Source organism: Chlorocebus sabaeus, chromosome 14 (assembly GCF_047675955.1).
Source record: "Chlorocebus sabaeus isolate Y175 chromosome 14, mChlSab1.0.hap1, whole genome shotgun sequence".
NCBI lineage: Eukaryota > Metazoa > Chordata > Mammalia > Primates > Cercopithecidae > Chlorocebus > Chlorocebus sabaeus.
In genome coordinates, this window is record NC_132917.1 from 98,536,780 (window position 1) to 98,563,093 (window position 26,314).

The 26,314-nt window shown below is 39.6% G+C and overlaps 1 protein-coding gene across 2 annotated transcripts in view; it reads right to left on the bottom strand.

The window, feature by feature from the left end:
• The window catches only part of TMEM131 (transmembrane protein 131), a 247,746-nt gene that overhangs the window by 42,416 nt on the left and 179,016 nt on the right, over positions 1-26,314 (bottom strand). For both annotated transcript variants that reach the window (XM_008008079.3, XM_008008080.3), the window contains exons 12-25: positions 21,312-21,420; positions 18,052-18,160; positions 17,090-17,243; positions 16,827-16,997; positions 15,497-15,607; positions 15,279-15,413; positions 13,990-14,094; positions 12,252-12,338; positions 8,097-8,249; positions 7,922-7,997; positions 7,622-7,739; positions 5,228-5,366; positions 5,003-5,112; positions 4,474-4,540 (exon numbers count right to left, since the gene is read on the bottom strand). In XM_008008079.3, coding sequence (XP_008006270.1) covers positions 4,474-4,540; positions 5,003-5,112; positions 5,228-5,366; positions 7,622-7,739; positions 7,922-7,997; positions 8,097-8,249; positions 12,252-12,338; positions 13,990-14,094; positions 15,279-15,413; positions 15,497-15,607; positions 16,827-16,997; positions 17,090-17,243; positions 18,052-18,160; positions 21,312-21,420 — 1,644 coding nt within the window. The remainder of the gene's footprint in view (positions 1-4,473; positions 4,541-5,002; positions 5,113-5,227; positions 5,367-7,621; positions 7,740-7,921; positions 7,998-8,096; positions 8,250-12,251; positions 12,339-13,989; positions 14,095-15,278; positions 15,414-15,496; positions 15,608-16,826; positions 16,998-17,089; positions 17,244-18,051; positions 18,161-21,311; positions 21,421-26,314) is intronic.

A 26,314-nucleotide genomic window follows, 5' to 3' on the forward strand; every position in this document is an offset into this window, starting at 1 on the left:
TTCATAAACTCCTGATGATTTAAAGTTTAAAGCATAGCTTAGTTTAATATTCAAAATACGACTTTTTGACAGCCAGTTATAGTTAAGGTTAAGAAAATTTGCTTGTTTATTTACAAAAACAGTCACAGGTCACATATAAGGATATACTGTTCTGGTTTTTAAGCAACATTAAGCGTAAACTTTTTTGAGGGAAGGGTTGTCAACACTTGGCTATAAACATCCACCAGTTCTTTACGGCTTCCGCTGACATGGAAGGAGGGTGAATTCTGTATTGTTTTCTACTCCCCCTGGCGTAGCTCGGTGTGTGTTTCACACATACAGATCTAGCTACTTGCTTCAGCATGAGTCCACAAACATTAACTTAGAGTCAGACTTTATGAAGCACACTACTTTTAATTCTTGCTTCTGAGGTAAATATGGTTGTCTCTGTACACGCCAGAGATTGTTTCCAGGAGCCCGGGCATAACCAAGTCTGCGCATTTTCAGGTCGCAGTTGGCCACTGTGGAATGTACCTATACAAAAAGTAGGGCTCTCCATATATGCCGTTTTGCATCCTGAGAACTGTATTTTCCATCTGCGCTTGACTAAAAAAAAGTATGCATGAAACAGCACAGTCCAAGTCTGTGTTGTTCAAATGTTAACTGTTATTTTTTTCCTTTCTGTCCAAGTCCACTGAGACAAGGGAATATTCCAACTGCTTCAAGATGGTTGGTAAGTTCCCTTTTAAATAAACTACTCTGAGTAACTGATGGACACAATGATGTACTATACATATATTCCCAGAAAACAGTAGCTAATGTAAACTCTCATGATTTGGGGAGAACTTTAAGATGTTGCGATGCCTCCCGCACACCATTCAGGACCTTAGTAATTTCACAGTGGAGGTTCTCCAAAAGTGACCTTGGACCCCAGGGGATCTCAGGAATCCTGTCAGAGTGTCCACCACAATGTCAAAACTATTTTCATAATGATACCGATTAATGTTGTCTTTTTCACTCTGCTGGCATCTGCCCTAACAGTCAGCAAAAGCTACGGAGGGTAAAACTGCTGACCCCTTAGCATGCATCAAGGCAGTGGCATCAAACTTCCCTAGCAGCCATTGTGTTCTTCAGTGTCATGCATCTGTAGTTAAAAAAAAAAAAGTCCTTGGTGATGCCGTAAAAACGTCAACCTTGGAGCACGTCTTTAACATTCTGTGGGACACGATGGGAAGTATGTAAAAAGTGTTTCTACGGCTACCACGTTGTTTGGCAAAGCTGTTTGAGATGGAAGCTGAACTCCTGAACTAGCTGCTTTTCTCTTGGAACACCGTTTGTCTGAAAGAATGACTGACAGCCAAAGGTTATTCAGACGTGGGTATCTGGCAGATATTTTCATAGAAATAAGTGAGCCTACTGAAGTATTTGTTTCCAATAAAATTCAAGCTTTCGAGCAACATTTAGGATTTTGGATAATTTGTATTCACCCTTGTGAGCCTGACAGCTTCCCAATACTTCAAGAGTTTCCTGATGAGCCTGGTGGTGAGTATGATTCATTTGTGGATAGTGCATAGTGAACTGTGGCAACATTTGTAAGGTCTGCATGTCTCTGTGCACCAATATTTTCCAAATGACTGATGTGCAGTGTTATAAATGATGTGCAGTGTTATAAATGATGTGCACTGTTATAAATGATGTGCAGTGTTATAAATGATGTGCACTGTTATAAATGATGTGCAGTGTTATAAATGATGTGCACTGTTATAAATGATGTGCAGTGTTATAAATGATGTGCACTGTTATAAATGATGTGCAGTGTTATAAATGATGTGCACTGTTATAAATGATGTGCAGTGTTATAAATGATGTGCAGTGTTATAAATGATGTGCACTGTTATAAATGATGTGCAGTGTTATAAATGATGTGCACTGTTATAAATGATGTGCAGTGTTATAAATGATGTGCACTGTTATAAATGATGTGCACTGTTATAAATGATGTGCAGTGTTATAAATGATGTGCACTGTTATAAATGATGTGCAGTGTTATAAATGATGTGCACTGTTATAAATGATGTGCAGTGTTATAAATGATGTGCACTGTTATAAATGATGTGCAGTGTTATAAATGATGTGCAGTGTTATAAATGATGTGCACTGTTATAAATGATGTGCAGTGTTATAAATGATGTGCACTGTTATAAATGATGTGCAGTGTTATAAATGATGTGCACTGTTATAAATGATGTGCAGTGTTATAAATGATGTGCACTGTTATAAATGATGTGCAGTGTTATAAATGATGTGCACTGTTATAAATGATGTGCAGTGTTATAAATGATGTGCACCGTTATAAATGATGTGCAGTGTTATAAATGATGTGCAGTGTTATAAATGATGTGCACTGTTATAAATGATGTGCAGTGTTATAAATGATGTGCAGTGTTATAAATGATGTACAGTGTTATAAATAAAAAGGCAACTAAAATACTCCTTCTTTTTGTAATTACATGTCTGTAGCAGGTTAGATTTTCATTACATACTTCAATTAAAACAATGTATCAAGAGAGACTGAATGTAGAGGCAGATATGAAAATCCACGTGTCCATTAAGTCAGGGAGACAGCCATTAAAGAGAGTTGTAAAAATTTAAAACAATCCATTTTCCTTGCTAAATGATTTTTTAAAATACAGGTAGTTTTCATTTTTGATGTTACCTATGTTGAACAGAATAGGTTTTTTATTATTATTTTAAACAAATTAAATCACTCTTTTAAAGATCTCCCACGCCTAGCCTCAGTTTCAGTTTCTAATATGGCAAAACACTGATGGATGTAAACCATATAAACGAGAAATCTCTCTGGGGTCCTTAATAATTTTAAGACTGCAAGGGAGTCCTGAGACCAGGTATCTTGAGAACCACATTCTGCAGCACTGTAGAGATGCCTGAGATAGAATTTACTCTAAGTTCACTCTAGGACCTCCTCCTGAATTTCTTATTTAGAATAAATTTCTGACATCTAGAGTACTCTTATAATTTTCCTCTCTCTCACAGTGCTTAGTTCAGTGTTCTACATCTTGTAAATATGACTTGTAGTTAATAAAATAAAAAAGTTAAATATTAGCTCACTTAATACTTACGCAAAATTTCCTCCTATTATAAAAGCAGAGTGGGCCAGGCACGGTGGCTCACGCCTGTAATCTTAGTGCTTTGGGAGGCCCAAGGCAGGCGGATCACCTGAGGTCAGGAGTTCGAGACCAGCCTGGCCACCATGGTAAAACCTCGGCTCTACTAAAAAATACCAGTAAAAAAAAAATTAGCCACGTGTGGTGGAGACAGAGTCAGACTCTGTCTCAAAAAAAAAAAAAAAAAAAAAAAAAAAAAAGAAAAAGAAAAAAGAAAAGCAGAGTGAAAGGAAGTTCCGGTTACTGAGCCTTCTAGGTAACTTCCAGTAATATTTGTTACTTTGGCATTTTACAGATGGGAAAAGCAAAGCACAAAAAGATTCCTAGAGAGGGGCATGAGGCTGGAATACAAGACTGTCTAAACTTCAGTCTAGTGTCCAGCCATTATTCGACAGAAAAAAATACAACTTTGAATATTACTTTCTTATGTAAGCTTGCCTTAAAGACAGAGTTATAAAAACTATTCTAATAAGGACTGAGCTAATATATGCTTTACAGATAAAAACATGGAGCTATGGGAAAGAATACAGTATTTCAAGAACTAAGAGGGATCTGGTTTGAAAAGGCTCACAGCAATTCCTGGTCGGCAATGACCACATGATACAATGGTAAGGGCAAAGCTTCTGGAATAGAGAACCAGATCTGAATTTGGCCCGAGGCAGAAAGAAGGGCATAGTGGCCAAAAGGCTTGGACCATTTTGCAGGGAGCCCTAGCTCCAAGTGCTAAGTTCCTAACACACACCCTTAGGTCTTATTTAATAGTGAGTGGTTAGTGGTTGCTCTGCCTGGCCTGAATGATAGAAAATAGTTTGGTTCCTAGAACAAACCAGTTTATGTATATGTTTATAAATAGAAGATTATCCATTGAGTGAAAATCATGCATATCACCCTGCTAAATACGAACACAGTCAGCCATGGGTTTACCATTCATGGATGGCTTACAATTTAATTACGAAGTGTCCAGAAAGAAAATTTAAATGACTGAGCTCAATAAAAGTTAATTATGTATTAACATTTACCTCATCTATATATTCTCAGAATTTCTGTAGTTATTATTACAAACCTTCATGGGCTTAACAGTTTAATGCCCACAAATATGAACCTTCTACTCAATGTGCCTCACCTTGATCTAAATCCCACCTATTCTTCCTGATTTATTTGCCCCTAAAATAATTACTGGACTGCTCTGACTTCTTCAGTAACTTACCCTTCAGCCAAATTTACGAGTAGCCAATAATTTTCTTTCATATTTATATTGATCATATTATAGAATAATTTCCTTGCAATATTATGAAGTTTGAATACTTACACTGTTTCTGAAGACTTGAAATTCTAGTGTTCTCAAATCTATCTTTGCCACCTTACTCAAGTTAAACCTAAAACAAAAAATGTACACATATTCATAAGCGACATCACAGTTAAGGGGGTGATGGAGTGATTATCAGGTGTGTGCTTTATTTTCAAATTATTGTCTGGCAGGTTTTGAGATCAGTATGACCAGATTTATAGCCTTAAGAAAATTAAAGGCCACAACTTGTAATTAATATTTTGTTCACTTTTTAAAACTGGAATATTTGAAAGGTTTCATCTGCTTTCTCTTTACACATTTTTAGAAGGGAGTTCCACATTACTTTTTCTTGCCTTATATTGAAAGTTTTTCTGGATGCTTCACACAGTATCAACCTAAACCTCCCTAAAACCTTCTCTCAACCGCAGAGATCCAGAACTTCTCTAAGTCAAATCTGTCACTGTATGAGCTGCAATAAGGCTTTTTAAGTGAATACAATACTGATTCAATACTACATAGAAACACCATGATGATCCAAAACAATACTTACCTTGATACTAACTTATCTACAAACACTGAGGGGTTGGAATATAAAGCCAGAGGAATAAACTGAACATAGACAGGAACATCTGCAGGATTTTCTAAAGTAATCTCTTCTTCCTTAAACAAGATAAATGAAGTATTAAATCAAAGATTTCTATAGTGAAAGCTAAGAGTAAATACTTTATAACCCTAGTACATACTTCCAAAAACCAACGTCACTTTGAATACTTACTGAGGAGCAGTTTGTATTAGTAAGTGGAAATTTCAAGTGCCGGGGTGAGCTAAGTATGGAAGGCCAGGAGAGCTCGGCAGTGATTTTTGATATTATATTTTTTTGAAGGTCTGTATTTACTTCAAATACAGCACTCAATCTAGAAAAACAATTTGTAAGTCACTGTATCAAAATGAAATATTTAGTCTTCTGAACATAAGAAATTCGATTAGGCTTATGTACTTGAGAAATTTTTTGCTGGCCCTGAAAAAACACATTTATTCATTCTAATATTTTACTATGCTTGTAATGCTATTTGATGTCTCTATATTGGCACAAAGAGTTGCCAAAATACCTGTCACAGATCCTCTGTTTCTGTACTGAATATGGAAAGGATGATAAATCTTAGGCATAGTACCAATGACATGAATGTAATCCTGTAAGTTTAGAAAAAACTTTCCAAGTATAAATTCAGTAAGAAAAGCTGGCCTATAGCAGATAACCTATTTAGAAAAGGCAGGCATATAGAGATAACACATGATGTTATGCAGATCCTAAAGGATCTTATGTGCCTAGGGGAAAGATCCAGACATCTACAAGCAGGGTGCTAAAAACATGTTCAGTAGAACTAATGAAAAGGCAGTGCATTGCTTGGCATATGGCTTTTATCCTCCTTGATATAAAAACAAAACAGAGTCCTCACACTCAATGAAGACATCAGTTCACGACAGAGGTAAAACCTATGAGGGTTTTGTGCAGATACATGTAAAGTTTTCAGCAATATTTAAGACCTCATCTGAGTATATCCCGACTCAGAAGTGTGTATAAGCCAGTTGCTTAGAACTCAGAACACATTCCCAAAGACACAATATTATAAACGGAGCTGAGATCCCTGGGACTAAACGCTGAAGCATATTTTAACCCCTAATTCTACTGCTGCAGTGTTACGATACTCTATTACTGGTAAGAGTACAGGTTTACAAGACTAGTAGCAGAAATCCTCTGTAACACACACATAACAAAGTAACACAAAGGCGGGATCAGGGAGAATATCACATCCACTGTGCACTCAGGATAGACAGGGAGCCCGGGTCTTAGCAATGGGGTGCTGGGGACAGAGAGAGGAGGGCAGGCTTTTTGTGGGTAGGAGGTGAAGAGGTTCCTTAGCAGCTGAGCCTAGGGCAGTACTGTAAGTTATTTGTTCATAATTGGACATTAACATTTGGGACTTGCTTGTCCTTTACAACGTCCACTGTGGAAATACAGGGTACAAAGGAGAGTCTTCATTAGTGTTCTCTTAGCAAGTCCATTAGAGGAAGTGTCTTTTGTATTCATTTTAACCATCTTTTTAAAGTAAACATTTAACTTTCTTTTGCCGTAAGAAAACTTTTCATAGCCGACAGTTCAGACAAACAAATCCTTCAATTATTAATGGTTTGAGAATTTACAGTACTCTTTAATGGGAATATCTTGATACTAACAAATATATTTCAAATTAGCAGCTTGAGAAGAGCAGTTTCCATCAGTTGCCATACTATCATTATTCTAGTCAAATTCTTTTCTGAAGTACATGAAAAGATCAGATTTCTATACTACCAAATCAATACATTTTTTGTTTTTGAATCCAGGTGCAGTATTGATTTGTCATTAGATGCACATTTCCTGCCTACCAAAGAAACACTGTGGAGCCTGTCTGAACGGAGCCCTGTGTGCTCCCGAACGGCTCAGCACTTAGAAATGAAGGAGGTGGGCTGGGCACAGTGGGTCACACCTGTAATCCCAGCACTTTGGGAGGCTGAGGTGGGTGGATCACAAGGTCAAGAGATCGAGACCATCCTGGCCAACATGGTGAAACCCTATCTCTACTAAAAATACAAAAATTAGCCGGGCATGGTGGTGCCTGTAGTCCCAGCTACTCAGGAGGCTGAGGCAGGAGAATCACGCCACTGCACTCCAGTTTCATGACAGAGTGAGACTCCGTCTCAAAAAAAAAAGAAGGAGGTATTCTTTTCACAATAAGCAAACACTCTGGTCTTGTACCAAGCGTCTAGGTGGGGGTAAACCTAGAAAATGTTGTCCTTGCCTTTAACAGAGGTCAGTGGTAGGTAAAAACTTTCTTTCCTATGCAAATGGATGAGTCTAAGGTGAATACTGTCGTCATCCTACATAAAGACAACTTCAAATATTTTCTTGGAGTGTAAGAAGTATCTAAAGCACCACAGAAAAGAGAAAAATGACAGTATGTGTATTTCAAAGCAACACACAGTTAAAATGGCAATTTAAGATGCCTCACTAATAATTTTCTGAAAATTAGGCATTCTTTCTTAGCTATAAAGTAAAATAATATAAGAATAAAATTTAGAAAGCATTGTTTCAAGCTTGTAAAGATGGCTAAAATAAACATAAACCACTCACCTATGACCTGAATTTTCCTTTATTCCTGTCCATCCCTTGAACAGGCTTTGATGCAAATCCCAGTCAGCATCCCACATATCTTCCTGCATGGCTACACCAGGCTGCACTTTGGGTTCAGCTAAAACAAGGAAATATATGTTATGACATACTTAACCTGCATCTATACCCACTTGCCAATTTTCCTTTAAATAATTCCTATAGTAACAAAAGACGGCAATGTACTTTAAAAGTGGCAGCCTCTTACTAAAAGAGTACTTTGGGGGAAGTGAAGACACGAGACAGAACAGCAAGGTCACTTACATTTGGACAGAAAAGGCAGGCCAACGTAGCAATGATCCCCACACTGTAGTCCAGGATCAAAATAAATGTTTGCAATCTATAAAGAGGCACAGGAGAACCATGAGTCCCGAATCCACAGGAGGCCACAAAATAAAACATTACCGATGGGAATTCTCAAATATAAACATCTTCAAACCTTTGACTTTTTTCCTGGCTCCAAGTCTTCCTTATTGCCCCGCAATCGTTTATAGTAAAATCGCACATCTTCTGACAAAGATCGTATTTGTTGTATTTTTACCTTCTGTGAGAAGGAATTCATAATATTTAAACTTTGATGAACTATTTTCCCCTGAAGGAAGAAAGAAAAAAACAAACTCATTTGTATATGGTTAAATTTTCTTAAGTTCACAAGCTTCAGAGCAGACAAGCAGACTTCTAGGCAACCAAAGCCCAAAAGACATTTTAGAATGTTCATCAGTTGATAATCTCTAGATTGTAATCAAGAGCCAGAAAACATCACAAAAAAGAAACTTTTTTTTCTTGCTATGGCATGTTACAGAAAAATCAGGAGGACAAATTTTTGCCATCTTGTGACAATTGATTGACGTAGCATTCACACTTTCACGTCAAGATACTGAGGATGCCAACAAAGATACAAACAGAGATTGCTTTAAATAAAGGGAATGGTCACTTTCAGTTTGGTAAGCAACGTTTCTTTATATCCAGGCAAGAATGCCCTGAAATAACTGAATTCTAAAATCTAAAGCCAAATGGGAAAAAAAAAAAATCACACTTTTTTTTTTTAAAAGAAAGTCTTTTCATTAGGAAAAATATATGTCATTTGTGTCAAAGAGAAATTAGACATCTTTTAAAATTATGGGTTGTCAAGTATCTTATTAAAACAGCACACAGGCTGGGCGCAGTGGCTCATGCCTGTAATCCCAGCACTTTGAGAGGCTGAGGTGGGTGGATCACTTGAGGCCAGGAGTTCGAGACCAGCCAGGCCAACATGGTGATACCCTGTCCCTGCTAAAAATACACACAAAAAATTAGCAGGCATGGTGGCACACACCTGTAGTCCCAGCTACTGGGGAGTCTGAGGCAGGAGAATCACTTGAACTCGGGAAGTGGAGGCTGCAGTGAGCCAAGATCGTATCACTGCACTCTAGCCTGGGTGACAGAGTGAGACTACATCTCAAAAACAAACAAAAAAATCCCAGCACATAGATGAAACTGTTAAATAACCAGCGATTGCTCTTACCAGTCACAAGCTTCTCTCTGTGACAGAGTACCAAATTTTAAATTAAAAAATTAAATAATTTATGTAATACTTCAGAAGAATTACATTACAATCTTTCTTTTGGCTGAATACAAAATTTTATCTTTTTGTAGATTCCTATTCATCTGAAGAGGTCTCTAAAATGACTAAACCCACTTTTTAAATATGTGGAATAAACAACACAGAGGTGAAGAGCGCGCACAGGAAAAAGGGCAGAATGACCGTGACCCTGAGGCTCCTCGTTCACAGCCCAGTGAGGCTAAAACTCCCGACAGCCAGCAGAGGGCAGGCGTGCAGCTGCGATGCGGATGGGACCCTTGGGCGGACGCTGCACTTGGCATACTTGGAATAACTACTTCCCTGTGCCTTGTCTCTCGGGGGTGTGGGGGATCAAAAGAGCACACAGTTATAAACGCTGCTCTCACAATTCTACTCAAATATTAAGCTATGAGTTATGTGAAATGTTTATTCTGAGGTATTGTTTCCAGTCAGCTCTAGTATTCTCCATCTGATAGAGATCTATGATAGGATTTGGTAATACAGAGGTAATTCAGAATTCCGAGCAAGTACCTGGTCCTGTAAGCCACCTAGAGATATCTGAAAGCTTAATCTGAAGCAGTTCAAAACCAACCCCCCCAAATCTCATGCTGAAATGTGCTCCCCAGTGTTGGAGGTGGGGCCCTATGGAAGATGTTTGGGGCATGGGGGTGGATCCCTCATGAATGGCTTGGTGTGTTCTGACCTTGTGGTAATGAGTTAGCCATTAGTTCACACAACCACTGGTTGTTATAAAAGAGCCTGGCACCTCCCTCTGCTCTCTCTCGCCATGTGATCTTTGCACATGCCAGCTCCTCTTCAACTTCCAGTATGAGTGGAAGCAGCCCGAGGCCCTCACCAATGCAGATGCTGGGGCCATGCTTCCTGTATAGCCTCCAGAACCGTGAGCCAAATACACCTCTTTCTAAAAAATAAATCACCCAGCCTCAGGTATTCCTTTACAGCAACACAAATGGATCAAGACCAACATCTTGCTTTTATACACATGCTTTCTCATTTATTCCACTCGTGGGGCTTTTCACTGGGTCATCCGCTGTCTTCTGAACTGAACTTTTCCCTGCCAGAGTTTACGCAGAGATTAAGGACATCACTGATTGAGAAGGTAATGGAAGGAAGAAACATGGCTCTTCTGGATAAATACCGAAGTCAAGAGTTTAGTATAGTAAGTACAAAGTGGAATGACAGGAAGATGAGGATTTAATTAAGACCCAGACTTAAATGTGATGAAACTAGTAATTCAAAATTTATATTTTTAAGGAGCTAAATGGTGAATTTAGGTTTTACTTACTGTACAGGTTGAGTATCCCTTATTTAAAATGCTTGGGGCCAGATGTATTTTAGATTTCCTTTTTTTTTTTTTTTGATTTTGGAATATTTACATATATATAATGAGGTATCCTGGGGACAGAACCCAAGTCTAAACATGAAATTCATTTATGTTTCATATACATTTATATGCACAGCCTGAAGGTAATTTTATACAACATTTAAAATAATTTTGTGCATGAAGCAAAGTTTTGACTGAAACCTGTTGCAAGAAGTCAGGTGTAGAGTTTTCCACTTGTGGTCTCAAAATGTTTCAGATTTGGAAACATTTTGGATTTCAGATATTTGAGTTAGGGATGCTAAACTTGCATATGACATTAAGATTTTACAATGTCTTGTTTCTCTTAACCCACTACTGTCTCCCACCACTAGGATCTGAGACACGTTTACATTTTCCCTGGTATTTCTGAATGGACTGCACCATCTTCTTGCAAAAGGCAGCATCTTCTCCTGGTTTTCCCATTTGTTTTGTTCTTGTTCTCCAGGGTCAAACTCTAAGCCATATTCCTGCCTCCTCTATCCACCCTCTTTCCCCATACTTGTTTCATTCTGTATGACCTCTTTAGAATATAAGCACAGTTCAAATTATTCACCTGCAATGTCTCTTGCCTATGTTCCCTCTCCATCATTTGTTCCTTCAACTATACACTATGTACTAAGTGCCTGCTATTTGGGAAGAAATGATCTCTCATCAGTTTCCTAGAGGATCTCAGACTCTCACTGGGGAGGGTAACTTATAAGGAAATATTTATAGCACAATATGAGGCTTGCAACAAGAGGGGCAATTTCAGAGTATTCTAGGATCACACATGAAACAACCAGTATTGTCTGGAGGAGTCAAGAAACCTTCAGGGAGGAGATGACAATGGAATTGAATCTTGAAAGACACGTAGGAGTTCTTTGAAGGGAGGAGAGGAGAAAGGGCATTCCAGGCAGAGAAACAATAAAGGCTCGGAGGTATGAAGGGACTTTACTGCCTCTGCCACAGCCACACGCTCAAACTTCCCCTTGGCACTTCTTGGCACTTTTCACCTGGACTGCGGCCAGTCTGTGGGTTGGCCTCCAGGCACTCTATTGTTACTTTCATCTGTGTCCTCTACTTCTTTCTGCAGAGAGCCAGTCTTTAAAGCTCAGCTCTGATGATGTCAAGCCTCCACTCAAAAACTTCATATTCCCATGAACTTAAGTGCATTTAAGCTTTTTCCATGTTATCACCCCATTTCCTCTCTTAAAACTTTTCTCCATTCTTGCCAAACTGGACAACTCACTACTGCCTGAACCCATTTCAGACTTTACTGCCTCTGCATCCCTGTTGAGCTTGTGCCCTGGCCCTGGATTCACATCTCCGCCACCCCTTCTCCATCTCTGTTGGAAGAAATTCTAAGCTGGCTCCCACGGCCCCTGCATCAGTGTGTGTGTGTGTTTCCCTCACAGCACTTTATCTTGACTCCTCTTAGGGCAACTTCTACATTCTGCTCTGAATTGTGGGTCCAATTTCCTTTCTAGATAGAAAACTTTTTGAGGAAAAGGACTGTATCTCTTTATATATTCTAAAGAACCTGGTATAATGTCTTTAAGATAAATGACTAATCAAGAATAACTGACTTTACTGTAAGATTCTAGGAACACAGAGCTAAGGGCAAAGGCAAAAAACGAGCAATAGAAAAATGTGTGTATGAATGGTCTTACTGGAAAGGAAGGTGGAAGAACCATGTGCTTAGGGAAGCAGGTCAGTGAGCCTACAGCAATCACAGCCTTCACAGGGATTGTCAGGATCTGTGGAGTCAAGAAGATGATGATAAGTAAGTATTTAAGACTTAGCCTGATCTTGATAACTACTGCATTATATTTTGGGGTTATCCTAATTTTGGGACTAATATTGACAATAACCAGTTCCAAACCAATATTAAAATCACCCATAGATACTGTTTAATCTGTGCAATGTATTCCATAAAAAGTAACCAAACATTTCCACGGATTTCTCAGCGATTCACTGAAAACATATAAAAAAGAACAAAAAAATGGGGAAGCAATGAAGACAGGTTTTTAAAAATACAAATATTTTTGTATTTCAAAATACAAATAATCTATAATTATTTTAAAAAAGAAAGTAAAACTGTATTCCTAAAACAATGTATGTAAAATCCAGCATATCTAGAGTTATATAGCTCTCTAGATTTTTGATATAGAAATAGACATCAACCTTATTTTTAAAAATGCACTGAACATTCTAGAGTTAGAATCCCATCCCATACTGTTAGTAACTCTCAAAGCTACTTCTCTAGGGTATTTTTCTTAATTCTTATTTTCACCCATATTAACAAAACTTATCTGAATTCTGAAATGTACTTATTTCCGTCATGAGTGATAACCATGAATTTCTCACCTGACTTACCCTCAACAAATCATTTATTATTAAATGGCCAATTCTGTTTATTTTATAATTACATTTTTTTTTTCACGTGGAGTTGCGCACACTGAAAACACCTATGAGAGCAAAGGTGGCAACTTGCTGAATTTAGCAGTGCTTGACTTTCCTAAGAGCTTTTAAATATAAAATGAAAAACATTTAGGTTTGGCAGAAATATATCCATTCAAAATCTTACTGAGTGCAAAATAAGCTCCACAGAGAATATTTTAATTAAAAGCTTAGTAACCTTTAGTCCCTTGACTTTGAATGACTCATGAAAATATAAACGTGAGCACTCAGAGTAAGACATTATCTCCTGATTTTATCCTCCTTTTCAGAAATGTTAGACCCTGACTGCTCTTTATGATTGTAGGAACAATCAGAGATATCTAACTCAGGACCTCAGTCGGGGTCTGTGTAATGATATAACCATCTGTTTAAGCAGGTTTCTAACAAAGCAATTCTAAACATGCTAAAGGCATTTTTCTGAAGTTGCTTTTTAGGTTAGGAGGGTTGGGTTTTATCATAAAACTACAAGCCTAGCCGGGCACGGTGGATCACGCCTGTAATCCCAGCACTTTGGGAGGCTGAGGCGGGCAGATCACAAGGTCAGGAGATCGAGACCATCCTGGCTAACACGGTGAAACCCCGTCTCTACTAAAAATACAAAAAAATTAGCCGGACGCGGTGGTGGGCGCCTGTAGTCCCAGCTACTCGGGAGGCTGAGGCAGGAGAATGGCGGGAGGTGGAGCTCGCAGTGAGCCGAGATGGCGCCACTGCACTCCAGCCCGGGCGACAGAGCGAGACTTCATCTCCGGGAAAAAAAAACAACAAAACAAAGAACTACAAGCCTATAAACACCAATCTTCTATAAACTATTCTAGAAAGCTCAGTTTTTAAGGTAGGAAACTGGTCAACTGTAACTTTATGAGTAAACTTAATTCTTTGTTTTCATACAGACAAGAAAGGACTTACTCAGAAAAACCCCACTGCCACGAACCCCCATAAAGTCCCTACCTCATAGTCTGTTGTGATCTGGATGGCTCCATCATGAATCCCCTCTAATTTTTTTGCAGTAAGTTTGACTCTGAAGACTGCAAAATAGCCTGAAGCTAATGTTACCTGTAGATGGTAGAAATGGTATCATTCATTAGCCTTGTTAGTTGAAGCTTCCTATTAAAATGGAAATGAAGGGCGCAGTGATAAAATGACTTACAAATCCTAACATATACCAGCATGACACTGAATTACCATATCACTGTGTACAAATATCTCAAAATAATGTCCATCCTTTGACAGTTCTCTACGACACTTGTTCCATGGGCCAGTGAAAAAGCTGGTTCCTGAAAGAGGGAGGGGTGTGGTCCTCTTGCTAATAAAGCTCCTCACTCTTCACCCGTGGACCTGTATGGCCAGAGGCTGAAGCAGAGGGACACAGCCTTCCCCCAACCTTTCAGGCACACTGGAGCCACAAGTGTATACACAGGTGGCTCTGCTTCAAGCTGTGGATGTCACTCTGTAATGTTAATATTCGTATCTTCAGGGCAGCTGAGGTCGGATATAACAAAACACCAGACCTATGGCATTCCACGGAAACGTGTTTGGTAACACCCTCTGTGTGTAAGGACATTTGCTTTTCCTTTCGTAAAACTGCCCCAAGAAGTTCTATTCTAACCTGCAGATGAGATATCTGGTGCTCCTTCTCACAGAAGGTGATTCTCATCCTTTTCCTAGCAGGTATGAACTCCAAGTTCCCGTTTCAGTACTGGTGAGTGCTGAAACTAATGTATTTGTTTTCTATTGTTCAGTGCTCTCTTACAACCAACTGTAACATGCTTATTAGACAGGTAACAATATGTGGGCAGACTCACAGTGATGAAACAATGTCTGCCTCACTGATACTAGGCAGTATCTGGACAGACGTATTATTGTGTAATTGAAAATATTTTCTACCAATGTTCAAGGCCATCTCTTTTTCCCAGTAAACTCAATGAACACAAGGTTAGTTTAGTATCCATGGGAATTTCTCCTGTAATGACACTTGCGTTACAAAAAGATAATTTAAAATTTGTGTCTTATAGAACTTTTTATGACAAGGCAGAATTAAACCCCTTTGGGTTTCAGTGCCCTCATCATAAAAAGAGGGGGTTGAATTAGATTACCTATAAGGTCCTTTTAATAGCAAGTAACCAACACTATCACGAACTGCATAAAAATAATGGTGACTTATGTAACACAGCAATGATCTCCCGCTTGCAGTTCAGACAGCATCTTACTTTAAGGAGACAGTAAGAAAGTTTACTTACCGATGACTGGTCTGATAAAGAGGATTTTTCAAACTCTGGCAGGCTTGAAATTATTGTAGTTCTATTGCCTCTTTCCATAGCTACAAGTTCTATTGATAAACCGTCTCCTATGATATGCCAACTTTTTATAGCCAACTTTAAAAAAAGATATGAAAATGATTATCACAACACAAGCATAAAATCCTTAAATGCGATTTAGAATAAAAACAGGTTTTTACCTCAATTGGATTGCTGTTTATAATTGCAAATAAAATATTACTTGCTTCTGTAGCGCTCAGTACTCCAAAATCTATGAAACGTTCCTCTATTTTGGGGGGCAATACAAAGTACTGGAAAGATATAAAAGAACCAGATTAAACAAAAAGTCACACTGATGTAACAATATTATGAAGAGAAAGTAACTATATTACAGATGTATTAAAGTTCCCCAAAAATTAGCTGGGCATGGTGGTGTGCGCCTATAATCCCAGCTACTTGGAAGGCTGAGCTGAGGCAGGAGAATCGCTTAAACCCAGGAGCCGAGATTACACCACTGGACTCCAGCCTGGGCAACAGAGCGAGACTCGGTATCAAAAAAAAAAAAAAAAAAAGATGTATTAAAGTTCCTATGCTTTCCTATGCTTTATGTATATATGCATAAAACCACACATTTATATAACATAGTTGAGGGCTTTGTATGAAAAAAGTCTTTTGAGTAATCAGAAATGAAAACAGCCATGGCTTCTGCTGAGTCGCTATTCCTCCTCTGAGGGCACTTGAAAGAGGCAGGAAACTAAACTACTAAGAGAGGTTTAGTGGAACCCTGGGGGATCAGGCAAAAAGCATGTGGTCTCAGCAAGCCTCACCAATGATTGCTGAAACAAAATAACTGAAGCAGGAACGAGACATTAGTGAAGGTCCCTCCAGCTCTAAAATTCTAATCGATGCCAACTACTTAAAGGGCTACATTTCTAGATGTCCTCGCTTTCTTTTTATCTTTCCTAACAGTTTTATCTCTTATCTAAGCTTCTTTTGTTGATTACTCTCAAGATAGCTTTGTTTGGATTTTCCCCCCTGCTTATTTTCTGTACCAGGAGTACCTTCATTGTTTCCTTCTGTATCATATACAATCTTCCAACTTTGCGTCTTTACTACCTTAGTTTCTTCTTTACTATCTGGTTCTCTTCTTTGTCCTGGTATTTCTCGGTTTTGATCATCTCTTCCCTACGTATTTCCCTCTTCACCTTCCTTGTATTCTTCTTTTTCTGCCTATCATTTTTCTTCCATTTAGTTCTTTCCTATATTCCCCATTATTACAATAGTTTAAAAGCATATCCCAGAGAAAGCAGAATGTGGAAAAGATCTAAGTAGAGACTGTAACTAGAGAAGTCAACTGTATCACAAGAGAGAGCTGCTGGAAAGGTAAAAACTGACTAGGAGAATGAGATCAATTTGCAGAGCACAGACAATGGCAAACCATAAGAGTATGTAACACGATTGCCTAATAAGATCTGAAAACTTTAAAGGTGGGCAGGGAATTTAAATGTTAAAGGTGGATAATATACTTACATCTAAAAAGCCTGTGTATACCCGCACGGGTAAATGAAATTTAGAAGCATTGGTAATAAGTAAAATGTTGTTATCTATGTGCATGGATGATGTGGAAGGCATAAAAAGCAGGGTAAAAATGTATCCTGATTCATTAGGGAGAATTAAGACTGGTTTGCTGAAGTTGTGAACCTGGGAAATGACAGAAGAGAAAAAAACAAAGTGTCAGCATCACCTAGTTGGTAGACCAGGAAAATTAAAATTATGAGGGCTCCTGGACATACTTTAAACATTGTTTTGGCTTCTTCTGGTAGCAACACATCGTGAATGAGGATCGCAAAACTGAAAGTGTTAGTAAGGTAAATTGGCCTTTCCACAGGACCAGCAGGACTGTCTCGGATGTGAAATAATGTTGCGGCGTGATCAAATCCCAAATAACTATTCAAAAAAACAACAAGAACAAAATAAATCATTTTTATTTCCATGTGTTAATTTAAAATCCAAGTTCTTCTGTTGTAAGTATAATTTACATTTAGCATTAGCGATTGTACTAAAGAATTAGAACTATAATATTTTAGTGATTGATTATATGATTTAAAACAAAATTTAGCTTGCAAAATATTGAAATCTAGTATCAAGAACCATTCTCTAATGAATTATATGAATCACACAATTAGAATCAAAGACATATCAACAAAAGAAGCTTTACTTTGAAAAAGATGATGTTTATCAGTGAATTGCAAGGAGCTTCGTTAAAATGAATCTCTGCCAAGTTAAGTATTAAACTATTGGTTAAAGTATAATAGAAAATGAACAACATGTTACTTCCCACTTATAAAAACTTGTAAGTCTAGAAGTGTTTATGAATTTATAAAGGAATATAAAGAATTTTGTTTCGAGTGCCAAAATAATAATAATAATAATAGTCACTTACATATCACAAACACATGTCAGAAAGGAAATGGTTCGAATCATCTAAATAATATTTTTAAAAATCAGAGTTTTGAATTATTAAGTCTTCATTTAAGCCCAAATCCTATCATCCCACTTACCCTTTTCTTCTAAGAAAGTAAAATATAAACAAAATATAGGAGGTTTTCTCTTTTATAGTTGGGGCTGTTCTTTTAAAAAATGATTCCATCAAGTTTATGTGAACATGGCTAGTATTTCAGAAGGTCATTTAGTAGGAAAACGTAATTTACTGATTAGTAAAAAGTTATAGAATTTATTTTAAAAAGAAACTTACCCATCTAAAACTTCTGCTTGATATGGTATTTCAAGTTTAGAATAACTCTTTTCCTTTGCTTTAACTGTTATTTTCCCAGAAAACTGAGATGGCTTTTTCGCCTTTGATGCTGAAAGGAAGCATTTTAAAAAAATAATCCGTCACCTTTTACTACCAAAGAGATTTAATGACTTTATGTAAACTGACAAAATCTTAAAAAAAAAAAAAAAGTTGAGCTTCCAAATTGGCCAACAGAACACTTCTACAACATTTTAAACGAACCATCACATTTTTCATACAAAAGGGGTAAAATGTTTTATTTTTCCTATAATAAGATAAGCAGATAAAGAATTAGCTGGTGAGCATGGTTCAGGAGGCAAAACACCGGACCTAAGCTGCTTCGCTGTAGCCACAGGCTTTGGCTCTACTTACAGCAGAATTTCTCATCCTCGGCACTATTAACATTTTAGGCTAGATTAATTCTTTGCTGCAGGGGCTGTTTTGTGTACTATATGACGTTTAGCAGCATCCTGGACTTCTGCTTCCTAGATGGCAGTAGCATCCCTGCAGCTGTGACTACTCAGATGCCTCTCGACATTGCCAGATATCCCCCTGCAGGCACAATTACCCTCCCACTCAGCCCTGCTGATTTACATTTGACCTGAGAAAGAAATCACATTTCTTGTCTAGCTAAAGTCTTGCTCTATCACCAATAAAGTACCACGGTATAAGAAAAGTAAAGAATTAAGAGCTCTTACGTCTCAAATTGGCCAACCCTAAAACTCATGGTGTAAGACGAGATAAATCCCCTCCTGTCATCATATCATATTGTCTTCATCTTAGATGAAGAAAAACCTTTAGATTTTGTAGCAGTTTTAAATAATCCTGGCTGGGTGTGGTGCCTCACGCCTGTAATTCCAGCACTTTGCCAGGCCGAGGTGGGCGGATCACCTGAGGTCAGGAGTTCAAGACCAGCCTGGCCAACATGGTGAAACCCTGTCTCTACTAAAAATACAAAAATTAGCCAGGTGTGGTGGCACGTGCCTGTAATTGCAGCTACTCGGGAGGCTGACGCAAGAGAATCGCTTGAGCCTGGGAGATGGAGGCTGTGGTGAGCTGAGACTGTATCACTGCACTTGAGCGTGGGTGACAGAGTGAGACTCTGTCTCAAAAAAATAAAAATTAAAATAAATAAACAAATAAATAATCCCATCTGGAATTACAGAAATTGATTCAGTTGGGTCCAATCTAGGCACCCATTAGATGGTTCTTTTCAAAGCAAATAAAGAAGCTGTTTATGTTTATCCTCTTAAAGTACTTTAGGAACACTTCCATTTATGTGAAGAATTCATATGTGAGTTCCACAAATGTATGTCGTCCAACCTCACGACAAAAAAGAACAAGGAAATGGTATGACATGTAGTGTTTGACTATGTGCAGACACAGACTTTCCATTTTAAAAATTCCCATTCGGCCTCTTATTTCTCTGCTTGCTAGTTAGCCATCTCTGGATGCTTCCAATTTTTCACTATTTGTTCTGATGTAAGACTGATTACAAGGGCCACATTTAAGCATTTCATGACATTGTATCATACATAGCAAATAAAGTGGTCAAAAAGCTCACAAAAATTCAGTTGAAAATCATAAAGAATGACTTTTGATGAGAAAGATGCTTAAGTGAACACTGTAGAGTTAACACATATATAAGGTGCATTCTAACAATATTAAAAGTAAAACACACTTCCTGACTGATTTTCACAGCAATCTCAGAGGTGTTTTGTGTGGGGATCCACTATGGTGGTGGGAGAGGTAAATGGTGGGGGGATTTTCATACGATATTAAAAACCCACTTCTAAGAAACGTAGCATTGGCTCTTAAAGATGCTTTCCCTTTGCTGTTATATTTAATTTTATGTATTTCTTTAAGACACAATGATCTTAGAGCCTATGATCTCAGAAGAACCAACACTAACGTCATCGCATTTATCTTGAGGAGGGAGACATTCACTGGGTGGTCAATACAGGAGCTAGAGAAGAGTAGCTCTTCACCCTTGCAGAGCACGTGGAGAACTTTCTGGCATGTCTGTGTAGCGTGGGTCCTAAATGCTCTCAGGGGTCAGGAGTGACCATTAGCCTCTTCCTCCTCTGTAAGGGAAGACAATGCACCTGGTGACACTGACACGGGTGGACATGAATGTGGTCTCTCAGCAGCACAGAGGACAGTACCACAAATGTAGACGTAACTGTGGCATTAATGCCTTCTGTAATACTATTTCTTCACAACTGTATCATGAAGTATGCTGCCTATGTGGTTTTTTTTTCTTGGGAGTCCTCACTGAGCTCACAGGATGAACCCTGAGGCCAGCCCCACCTGCGCAGCTGCTCCAGACCCTCCCCAGAACTTTCCACAGTGAGCAGCAGGCACAGATGCGCTCGTCAACACTGTACGAAGTGTGCCAGTGTCTGCCTACGTTCACCGATCAAATACTCTCATCCGATGAGGAGCTGAGTTTTACCACGCGGACTCTACGCAGAGATGGCTTTATCATAAAGCCAAAGTTGAAGTTCTACAGCAGCTACTCACTTGCATGGGTGCCTATGAAAAAAGCTCTGTTCAGAGGTTCAGTTCTCAGTTAATTATCTATATGGTTAAGCAGCCATTAAGTCATTGTTTCAAAAATGTTGTGACAGCAAATTTAATGAATGTTCCATGAAAGTAGGCAGAACTGAATAAAAACATGTATAAAAATGGTCTAGTCTGGTGTGACTTAACACTTCAAGTATCAAAATATATACTATACACGTTAGAAATAACAGCTAACTGGACAGCTCTATTATTTTAGCTTAAGTAGGGCCACCTGCTTTGCCTATAAAAGCCAATATATGAAAATGTTACAAAGAATACTTTTTATTTTTGCTCTCAAATTTAAACATCCTTCTGAACTTCAAATATATCATAACTTCATAATTAAGATGAATTACAATAGATACGTGTTTAAAAGGCTAGCCCAGACTATGGAAATGATTCCAGTTCTAATGTATTTGCTAGTGTTTTTCTATTGCTAATACTGATTTAGCTTTAGAAACTTGTGGTATCTTCTCTCATGAATCAATCAAATAACAGTTCATGATGGCTTACGGGGGGCGGGGGGGATCAACCTAAGCAGTAATAAATTCTGATGGTGAAACAATCTGGATTTCTATATTAAGATGTCAATACAGATGCTTTCTAGTTTACCAAAATAACATCACTCTATCAGAGAGAAAAAGGTGAATACTTGCCATCAAAACTAATGCTCGCAACCTTGGTGTATTTACTTTCTGATGCTTTTAATGTAATTGGTTTAAAGTGTACCGTTATAGCATCATTTTGTGGTGTAGGTCGAACACTCTGCAAAGAGAACAAAAATACATACATGGCATTATTTCAGTCTAATGGTTCAGGTGCCTGATACTTACACTGGAAAGTACACAGGAGTACACTGGAATGTGTACTGGAAAAGTAAAGTGGACTCCAAATTTGAAAAGTTTAACTTATGTTGTCCCTTTAAATGGAGTAGGCCACACTGGAAAAACTTCAAAGTAATTTCATCAGAATATCTTTATAAAAGAAAATGACCAGAGGAGAACAAACATGACACATTTGTAAGTGTAAGAATCTGAAGACCAACTATTACATTGGGTGTGAGTACATAAAACATTTAAAAAAGGTACTTATTTTCCAAATGAATGACTGATTCATACACCAGAGGAGGTGACATCAAAAAGACTTAAGGATCCCTCTTAAAAAAATTCACAATACTGAGGAAATATCTGAACCATAGGATGGTGAAGAATAAATATGAACTTGGGAGCTGGTGTCTCAGTGCCAAGGTAGTTCTGCAGACTTCCTTTCTAGCAGCATTTTCTCGTTCTCTCTAGACACGGCTCTGCGAGTGAGGCGTGCTGTCCAGGGAGAGGGCTGTATTGCTGGCTATGGGACTGAGCACGGAGGCAGACCACAGAGATGTTCAGCCTGGAAGGCAGATGCTTAAATAACAACAAACAGAAAAGCTTGTACTTGGAGAGCACGCTTTTTAAAAATACATTTTCAGGTACAGTTATTTTTTATTTCCTTACTGACACAAAGCCCTTTCAGTTGGAAGGGACTTAAAAGATTCCAACCTCCTTCTGTTTTACTAATGAAATTTGCAATATGGATGTTTCAGTAGCTAGGCATCAACAGGCAGGACTGAAACAAGAATTCCTGGGTGGGTGCAGGGCCTTCACCTGACATCCTGTTGCACAAACATGTATCACAAAATCCTGGTACTGTATACAACTCTTGATTAAAAAATAATCTTCCTTTATAATTACTTTGAATCTGAACCCTCATGGATTGTGCTTGTTGAATTTTGAAGGGCTTTATAAACTTGTCAGAGCCTGCCATTTCCTGAAGAAAAGAACATTGTCCTTTTCTGTGAAACTTATCAGGCAAGCCCCTTAAGAGGGGCACAGTCAGATCCAGAAAGTCACTATGTTCTTCCCCCTCGATCCCTGCCTGCTCTTTCAGCCCATTTATAAAGGTGAAATCTGCCTCAACGGAACATCAAAGGGCAGTCTCTTGAAGGTGCAATAAGCACCTAAGAAGAGCATGACGAGAGAGAACTATCCTTGTGCCTTGTGTGTGGGATCACAGGGTATGAATCTGATTATATGAAAATGATCAAAGATACTGCTGGAGCAGCTCCCTGTCCATTGGTGGTGGGCTAGTCCTGGGCTGTCAGCGAGTGTTCACAGGGTCTGAAATTAAGGCCCTAAGGATGGTTCTGGGGCCTCAGGCTCTCTTGGCATTTTAACTCTTTTTAACTTTCTTCCTTTTTCTTCTTCAAGAACCCCTCAATTGCTTTTGGATCTCTAGCTGGGGCTGGGAATGATTTGTTCATAGAATACTTTTACTTATCAATAAGCTTGCTGTTATTAGCAACATTTAAAATACAAATTTCTTCATTCACTGAAAGATGTGTGTGTGTGTGTTTTTAATAACAAAACAGAGTTTGAACTGTAGGACAAATTGGGAAAAGTTCCATTTGGTTATACTATATTACCATGCTAATACTTTTTCCAAAGACAGGAAATCAGTACAGAAGTGTATGTGACAATCCAGTGGCATCACTTTATGCAACAAAAGGATGTTTAACTAGAGAGATGTGAGCTTGAGTCAGCTGCCCGTCTACTCTGCGGCTCATTTCTCCCACCTGTAAAAAAAAAAAACCTGCCTTGGGAGGCCAAGGCATGTGGATCACGAGGTCAGGAGTTCAAGACCAGCCTGGCCAAGATGGTGAAACCTTGTCTCTACTAAAAATACAAAAATTAGCTGGGCGCGGTGGTGGGTGTCTGTAATCCCAGCTACTAGGGAGGCTGAGGCAGAGAACTACTTGAACCCAGAGGCAGATATGGCAGTGAGCCAAGACTGGGCCACTGCACTCCAGCCTGGGTGACAGAGCGAGACTCCTTCACACACACACACACACACACACACACACACACACACACACACGGCAAATCCTAAGGGGATGGGTTATTTTCTGAGATCTAATCATCTACAACATTTTGTGAGTCAGTTAATCTTGTTTTTTTTCCCCCACAAATGAGCCACTTTTATCTTGAGGCCAAGCTTTGTTAGAGGTGATCACATGAAACTGTAGTTTGCAGAGGACTTCCACAGATATGGCTCCTGAAGTTCCTCACTTGCTCTGCTGAGAGGTGAGGATTGAGAGGTGAAGTCAGCTGGACTTCCTGGGCCGAGTGGGGACTTGGAGAACTTTTCTGTCTAGCTAGAGGATTGTAAATGCACCAGTCAGAACTGTGTCTAGCTAAAGGATTGTAAATGCACCAATCAGCACTCTGTAAAAATGCACCAATCAACGCTCTGTGGCTAAACGATTGTAAATGCACCAATCAGCACTCTGTAAAACGGACCAATCAGTGCTCTGTAAAATGGACCAATCAGAGGACATGCACAGGGCCAAAAAAAGGAATAAAAGCTGGACACCCCAGCCAGCAGAGGCAACCTGCTTGGGTCCCCTTCCATGCTGTGGAAGCTTTGTTCTTTCACTCTTTCCAATGAATCTTGCTGCTGCTCACTCCTTGCGTCTGTGCTACCTTTATGAGCTGGAACGCTCACCACGAAGGTCTGCGGCTTCACTCCTGAAGTCAGGAAGACCATGAACCCACCGGAATGAATAAAGTCTGGACACATTTTGGTGACCATGAAGGGACTATTACCAACCGGTGAGCACCATCGGACCCCTTTCACTTGCTATTCTGTCCTATTTTTCCTTAGAATTCGGGGGCTAAATACCGGGCACCTGTTGGCCAAATTAAAAGCAACTAGCACAGTCACTGGGCTAAAGACACGGGTGTCAGGTTTTCTGGGAAAGGGCTAAGAACCCCCGATTCTTTGGAGTTGGGAGCGTTGGTTTGCCTGGAACTAGCTTCCGCTTCTCCTGTACTTCTGGGTTGACCTGAGGGTCAACAGAGAGCAAAGTAATTCAGCTCCGGGATCCCGACAAAAAGTTGGTTGACTGTGGCCATGAGCGAACTCTCAAAGCTACGCCGCCCAAGCGAGACTCGCCCATCTATCCTATCTATCCTGACCCTTGCCCTCTAGGTCCTAATGCCTGTCAGACAAACTTCCTCTCGCTTCTCTTCTCCAAGGCTAGTCCCACTTCTAAAAACCACTCCCTGTCTCTTGTGCTTTTCTAGTTTCTCCTGTAAGAATGATTTCTAGGCCGGGCGCGGTGGCTCAAGCCTGTAATCCCAGCACTTTGGGAGGCCGAGATGGGTGGCTCACAAGGTCAGGAGATCGAAACCATCCTGGCTAACCCGGTGAAACCCCGTCTCTACTAAAAAATACAAAAAACTAGCCGGGCGAGGTGGCAGGCGCCTGTAGTCCCAGCTACTCGGGAGGCTGAGGCAGGAGAATGGCGTGAACCTGGGAGGCGGAGCTTGCAGTGAGCTGAGATCCGGCCACTGCACTCCAGCCTGGGCGACAGAGCGAGACTCCGTCTCAAAAAAAAAAAAAAAAGAATGATTTCTAGTATAAACTCCAGGACTCTATTCCCTCCTTTAGGCACCCGGACTCACCAATCAGAAAGACATAATTTTTGCCCAAAGCCCCGCTGGGGGTGGGGGAGACTACCTGGAATTTTAGGATCTCTCCTCAGACTAGCAGGCCTAACAAAAGCTCTTCCTGAAGCTAGGATAGGGGGAGCCTCAGAAACGATATCCTTCCTATTCATATGATGAGAAGGGATGATAAAAGGCGTCACTCTTCCATCCCTGGAGATCCCTTCCCTCGCTCAGGGTATGGCCCTCCACTTCATTTTTGGGGCATAATATCTTTATAGGACAGGGGTAAAGTCCCAACACTAACAGGAGAATGCTTAGAACTCTAACAGGTTTTCGAAAATGCATCCGTAAGGGCCACTAAATCAGTTTTTCTCAGTTCTCTCTGTGGTCTAGGAGGACAGGCAAGGGTGCAGGTCTAGAATGCGTCATTAAGGGCCAGTAAATCTGACCTTCCTCGGTCCTCCTTGTGGTCTAGGAGGAAAACTCGTGTTTCTGCTGCTGTATCCGTGAGAGTAACTATTCCGATCAGCAGGGTCCAGGGACCATTGCGGGTTCTTGCGCTGGGGGAAAACAAACAAACCAAAACCACAGGCGGTTCTGTCTTTCAGATGGGGTACACTCAGGCATCAGCAGGCTCACCCTTGAAACGCATCCTAAGCCACTGGGACCAATTTGACCCACAAACCCTGAAAAAGTGGTGGCTCATTTTTTTCTGCACTACAGCCTGGCCCCAATATTCTCTCTCTCTGATGGGGAAAAATGGCCACCTGAGTGAAGTATAAATTACAATAGTATCCTGCAGCTTGACCTTTTCTGTAAGAGGGAAGGCAAGTAGAGTGAAATACCTTATGTCCAAGCTTTCTTTTCATTGAAGAATCCACAACTATGCAAAGCTTGCAATTTGTAGCCCACAGGAGGACCTCTCAGCTTACCTCCATATCCTAGTCTCCCTATAGTTCCCCTCCTATTAATGATAAGCCTCCTCTAATCTCCCCCACCCAGAAGGAAACAAGCAAAGAAATCTCCAAAGGATCACAAAACCCCCCAGGCTATCAGTTATGTCCCCTTCAAGTTGCAGGGGGAGGGGAATTTGGCCCAACCTCGGGTACATGTCCCCTTGTCCCGCTCTGATTTAAAGCAGATCAAGGCGGACCTGCGTAAGCTTTCAGATG